Below are 6550 nucleotides of genomic sequence, written 5' to 3' on the forward strand. Positions count from 1 at the left end.
TTCCTGCACCCCCTCCCCAGGTGTCCCACAGCCCCCGAGTTGGTGGTGCGGCTCTGCAGAGTTGGGGGCTGTTGTGCCCAGGGCGATGCTGGTCAGGCTGGGAGGCAGACCCAGCTCAGGTGGCTCTTGCCCACTCCACTTCAGCACACAGACACTGCCCCTGCAGCTCCAGAGAAGATCTTGGAGAAACGATCTTGGACAAAAAAGTTAGCAAAGGGTCTTTTATTTTGTTTAAACACACTGAGAGAGCAGCTCCTTATTTATAAAAAGTCTCTGGCTCACACAAGACAGGCAGATGCTGACATAGAAATAAAATAAAGGGTGACTCTTCTCTTTTGTTCACAGCATTAATACAACTCAGAAAAGCTAAAAACCAAAGGAAAGAAAGGAAAAAAACAAACAAAAAAAAAAAAACAAAAACCTAGCCAAGAGAGTCTGGGCCTGTAACGAGTTACATCATGTGTGATCTGTAGAAGAAATTGGATATTTAATTGCTGCTTCTGAAAAGAAACCAGTCATAAGTTTTCTTAGGGCATCCTTGAGCTCCTGGTTCCTCATGCTGTAGATGAGGGGGTTCACTGCTGGAGGCACCACCGAGTACAAAAAGGACACCAACAGGTCCAGGGATTTTGAGGAGATGGAGGGGGGCTTCAGGTAGGCAAATATGCCAGTGCTGACAAACAGGGAGACCACGGCCAGGTGAGGGAGGCACGTGGAAAAGGCTTTGTGTCGTCCCTCCTCCGAGGGGATCCTCAGCACAACCCTGAAGATCTGCACATAGGACAACACAATGAAAACAAAACACGCAAAGACTAAACACGCACTAACCACAAGAAGCCCAACTTCCCTGAGGTAAGCATCTGTGCAGGAGAGCTTGAGGATGTGGGGAATTTCACAGAAGAACTGGTCCAGGGCATTGCCCTGGCAGAGGGGCAGTGAAAATGTATTGGCCGTGTGCAGGAGAGAATAGAGAAACCCACTGCCCCAGGCAGCTGCTGCCATGCGGACACAAGCTCTGCTGCACAGGAGGGTCCCGTAGTGCAGGGGTTGGCAGATGGCAACGTAGCGGTCATAGGCCATGATGGTGAGAAGAAAAACCTCTGCTGAAATTAAAAAGATAAACAGAAAGACTTGAGCAGCACATCCTGCATAGGAAATGACCCTGGTGTTCCAGAAGGAATTGGCCATGGCTTTGGGGAGAGTGGTGGAGATGGAGCCCAGGTCGAGGAGGGAGAGGTTGAGGAGGAAGAAGTACATGGGGGTGTGGAGGCGGTGGTCGCAGGCGACGGCAGTGAAGATGAGGCCATTTCCCAGGAGGGCAGCCAGGTAGATGCCCAGGAAGAGCCAGAAGGTCAAGAGCTGCAGCTCCCATGTGTCTGTGAATGCCAGGAGGAGGAAGTGGGTGATGGAGCTGCTGTTGGACATTTGCTGCCTCTGAGCATTGGGCACTGTCCAAGAAAGAAAAGGCAGTTCAAAGAGAGTGAAGACTTTTCTAAGAAAAAAACTGCTCTGTATCTCTCTGAAGCTTCAGAGACTGCCTTTCCCTCGTAAAGATGACATTTGGCACATCCCTCTTGTGAGCTCTGCTTTGTGGTGGCTGAGGGTGCCCCAGGGAGCAGAGAACTCTGCTGTGAGCTCTGGAGGGGTCAGTCATACCCTGCAGAAATAGGCAAATAAGAACATGGTTTTAATCTCAGTTTAAATCCTCTCGTAATGTCAAAGAGCTCTTCAGCATTGTTGCTCCCAGTTCACCTGACTGCAGAGCAGAGCTGTGGGGATTTTGGTTTGTTTGTACTGTTCTTGTTTCCCCAATGCACCTGAGGAGTGTTTTATGGCAGAAATTGTTGGACTTTCTGCCGCACTCCGTATGAAGCCGTGTGGGTCCTGAGAGGCTGATGGGCTGTCCCTCAGTGTGGGCTGAGGGCAGTCAGTCTGTCCAGCAGCCCTGCTCTCAGCTGCCCTGTGCTGGCACCTCTTGGAGCTGGATGATGATAGACTCAGCTGTTCCTCTGAGAAGGAACTGGCCACTGCTGGGACCAGAGGAATGCAGTTTCCCTGTGCCGTTCTCCAAACCCCTCAGCCCGTCTCATCGTACCTGAGGAGGATCTCAGCCCTCCCCTCCCAGCCAGGGACACAGAGGACTCCCTGCAGCTGCCTGCGCTAATACGCCCGGCAGCATTGCCATGACCTGAGCACTGAGGGGTGTCCTCCGTGGGGCTGCTGGATAACACAGAGATGCCACGGGAACGCTGTGACCGTCTGGAGATGAGCCTGCAGCCTAGCACGAGCCCCTCCGAGAAGGAGTTGAATGTCCTAATGGGTGGGGTGTCTGGAAGGGAGAATTGGGTCATTTGTTTTGCCCTGAGCCACTCATTATGAGGGGACTGTATGGACTTATCATCACAGCAGGAGCCAGAGAGTTGGTCTGTTAACTGCAGCTTAGCCCCAGCCCTCATCCCAGCAAGTCAAGTGCTGACAAGAAGGGGAGCAGACAGAGGAGGGGAAAACTGGAGAAATGCCCCAGTGCTGCTGCTGAGGGCGGCAGAAAGGGACAGGCGGTCGGAGATTGGTCTTTTCCCCTCTGCAAGGGTGAGGCCGCTGGGCAGTTGCCCCATGGCCGTCAGGGCAGAGGCTGGGCTGGGTGGGAGAGGAGAGCAGGGGGTGGCTCCAGGGAAGGCGTCTGCCCTGCAGGGGATGGTGGGAGGTCCAGGATCCCCCCTGCCCAGGCATTTCTGGCAGCCGTTCCCTCTCTCCCTGCCAATGTCTCTGCTGCCTTGAGCTGTCCCTGTCGGGACCAGTTTCTCTGCCCCGATGTCTCCTCGCTGTCACTACTCATAGACCCCATCCCACACTCTGTCCAGCTCTGCCCTGCAGACCCCTCCTGGCAGCAGGGCACTGCCCAGGGGCATCTCTGGGTCTGCGGGGGATCAGGAGAGGCTCAGACAAGTGCTAATGAGAAAAGGGGTCTCTGTGCCAGCTCTGGAGTGGAGAAATCCATTCCCACCTCGCACTGCCCACCCAGCCAGCCAAGTGGGGGCATTTCCAAGCACAGACACCTTCCTTTTCAGCTGAATGGTGCCCTGATGTCATGCTTTAGAAAGACCCTCTGCAAATGACCTTGGGGTGATCTGGAGCGGTGAGCAGCCCTGACCCTCAAAGCACCATCTTCAAAGCAGAAGGAACCTGCCCTGCCCTGCCCTGCCCTGCCTTGCCGGGGGTCACTCCTTCTACCCAAAGATATTTCTCACAGCATGGTGGGGAGCTCCCCAGACAGGCTGAGAGCTGATCCTGGCAGGCAGCAGAGTCCCTGCCCCCCCCCCCCCCCCCAGTCCCCAAGTTACAGGGACCCTGCTGGCAAGGACAGCCCTGCCCACTCCTGCCTGCACACCCACCTTCACACCCCTCCAGACATTGCTGGGAGAAGGCAATCCTACTGCCCTGTCCCTCTGATGGTGCAGCAAGGGATCCCTGATCTGGAGCATGTCTCCTCTACACTGGAGAGAGATCCCATAGGCTGTGGGCTATACCATCTTTCCAAGATCCTTCCAGGAACCACAGTTGCATTGCCCTGCACCCAGAGACTTACCCTGGTAAGGGCTGTGCAGATTTCTCCTCCAGTGAGTTGTCAGCTGTCCTCCTACTCCAGAGTGCATTTACGCTCTCTCTGCCTCCCTTGTCTCCCCTCGGTGCCTTCAGGACCAAGCAGCAGCCCTGCTGCGCTGTGCAGAGGAGCTGCTCCTGGGTAGAGCTGTCTCTCTGCAGCGCTGTCCGCTTGCCAGGAGCTCCCTCCTTCCCGGGAGCCTGGCCCAGCTCAGCAGCAGAGGACCTGCCCAAGGAGGCACTTCCTTCTCTCCCTCCAGGCTCCCACAGGCATCCCTGGGGCTCCAGGGGACCTGCTGAAGTAATCACGGATGTTCCCTCCCTCAGCTGGAGGAGACTTATCTCCTGCGGCATTCCTTTTATTGGAAAAAGAGTTGGATGTGAGAATCGCCTCTCCTAGTATTGGACAGGACACCAGGGGGCTGTAAGAGAAGGATGTAAGATTTCCAAGCTGGGGCGGGGGCGGGGCGGGGGTGGGGGGGAGCAATTCCATTGTGTGAATTGGGGCATTTCATCCTGGGTCTGTGGTCCAAGGGCTAGAAAGACATCCAGTTATTGTTTGTCAATGTACCGTATCTGCTCTGAAGAAAAGCATTTGCATAGGTGAGGTCTCAGACACTTGGTACCAGGATTCCTCAAGGCAAGTCACAGCTTTTCTGGTGCCACAGCTGGTCTTCAAGGACAGCATCCTCCAAGCACAGCAAGGATTGAAACTCAGTCTAAACTCAAAAGGCAATTCAAGGGCACCACTAGGAGTGTTTACTACAGCAGGAACAGGTAAAGAAGCAACAAAGCTACTGTGTGGCCACTGCTGAGTTTCACAAGAGCAGGTGTCGGGAGAGCTGAGATTGTCCATGGCCTCTTTGCCTCAGTCTTCCCCAGCAAGGTCTTGCAGGCCTCTGTGGTTTGAGGGAAGATCCTGGAGGAGAACACCCAGGGATGGATGGGGATCAGCCCGGTAGGCAGTTCAACACCACACAGCCATGCACTCACTTCCACCAAGTGGGACGATGAAAGAGGAAAGAAAAGGTACAAGCAGGAAACTCATAACTCAGAATAAAATTAGATTAATAAGCAAAGAAGAAGTGGAAGAACAAAAAAGTGAGAAAAGAAAACAAAACAAGCAATGCAAAAGCAACTACTCACAACCTCCCAAAGGTAGAGCGCAGCAAAAGATGGCTGAGCTTCCCCAAAACTTCTCCTCTCTGCTTTAGTGCTGAGTATGACATTATATGGCAGGGAATATCGCTTTGGTTAGTTGGGGTCATCTGCCTGGTTGTGTCCCCTCCCAACCTCTTGTGCACCCCCAATCTATTCACTGTGGGGCGAGCAGAGTGAGGAACAGAGAAGGCTGTGGTGCTGTGCAGACACTGCTCAGCAACAGCCAAAACATGGGTTTGTTATCAGCATTGTTTTGGTCACAAATCTGAAAAAGAGCACCAGGAACTTTTTATGAAGAAAACTAACTCCATCCCAGCCAGACCCATTGCATCATGCATGATCCGTGCAAGGAAAAGCTTTGTGGAGTCCATGTCCTCAGGTCGGGGTCACAGTCAGGTGGGAGGCACTGAGTCCACTTGGTTTCACACATATCCCATGTCAACCTTTTAATCTGACCTATATTCCCCCACACTTCCGTGAGAAGAACTTGCAGGCAAGCAGGGCTTCGTCATGCATAACAGTTATGTGGGAAGACACATGCCATGACTCTGAACCTGCCCCACTTCCTCCTCCTTTCTCTTGGCTTCTATGGTTGAGCATGATGTCAAAGAGTACAGAGTATCTGTTTGGTCAGTCTGGGTCAGCTGTCCTGGCTGTGTTCCCTCTCATCATGCTGAGAATCCCCAGCCTAATCACTGGTGGGGCAGAGTGAGGAAAAAGATCTCAAAAATCAACAAACCAAAAAAAAAAAAACAACCTAACCTCAACCTCAACACTATTGAAGCATTGCTCAACAACAACCAGACCAGCAGTGTGTTGTCAATACTGTTTAGACAACAAACCCAAAATACAGCACCACACAGACTGCTGTGAGGAAAATTAACTTGACTCCAGACAGGCCAAGTGACACAAGGCAATGGGAGAGCTTCCTGGGGTGACCTTCCAGACTGAGGGTGGGGGTTACTGCCTCTGGGAGTGTGACACTCATTGCGTGTTAACAGAAACAGCACTTTGGGCCTGTGCAAGACTTACCACTAAATGTCTAGGAAACACCAAGGGAGGAATAAAGTTTTTTTGGGGAATGGACAAGTTTGTGTAAACCTCAAGAAAAGGGCAAAAGTAGCCCATCATGTTTAAAGAGGTTGCTGGTAAAGCCCCTTGTGTGGCCATGGCCTGCAAGTGATCAGCCCAGCCTCTCCTGTCTTCTTCTCCAATTCCACCAAAGTGCTGCGGGGGTGACGGGGCTCTCTGCTCTTGGTTGGTATGGAGCTGTGAGCGCCAGCCACTGGAGTGGGGATGACAAGTCACAGGGGCTTGTGCACCTGAGGGGGCAGAAATGGAGAGCCCAGCGTGCATGCTTATCGTGTTGCTGGGTGGGTCACTGTGTGTAACTGCTGGCAAACATGAGGCTGGAGAAGCCAGCCAGTAGGATAGAGACCTGGGAGCCAGGTATGAGAGAGACCATGACTGGATACCGGAGAGACCAGAGGCTCTGGGAGCTGGCTAGTGGAGGGAGCAGGTGGTCCAAATCTTCTGCTGGAGAAACCGTGGGGTCTTGGGACTGTGGTACTTGTAAGGACATAGGTCAGGACCAGGAGGCTAAGGACTATATGAGAGAGCAGCGGGAATACATGGAATTCTGCTTGGGGATGGACAATGAGTCAGCTGAGAGTTGATGGCTGAGGATTATCATGCAGACCAACATGGGCAATGCTATGGTGGGTGTCTGCTACAGACCTGCTGATCTGCAGGGGAGGAGAAAGAATTAGACGAGGCCTTCTGCGGGTCC

At 53.1% G+C, this 6550-nt stretch overlaps 1 protein-coding gene across 1 annotated transcript; it reads right to left on the minus strand.

Moving 5' to 3' along the window:
- Positions 1–456: 456 nt before the first annotated feature.
- Positions 457–1425, minus strand: LOC309684766 (olfactory receptor 14C36-like; the record flags this gene model as incomplete). The annotated part of the gene is made up of 1 exon (XM_082500634.1): positions 457–1425. The coding sequence occupies one exon, from the start codon at positions 1423–1425 to the stop codon at positions 457–459; it is 969 nt and encodes a 322-aa protein (XP_082356760.1).
- Between the last annotated feature and the right edge of the window lie 5125 nt (positions 1426–6550).

The sequence above is a fragment of the Vanellus vanellus genome, assembly GCF_965231255.1.
Source record: "Vanellus vanellus genome assembly, contig: HAP1_SCAFFOLD_187, whole genome shotgun sequence".
Taxonomy (NCBI): domain Eukaryota; kingdom Metazoa; phylum Chordata; class Aves; order Charadriiformes; family Charadriidae; genus Vanellus; species Vanellus vanellus.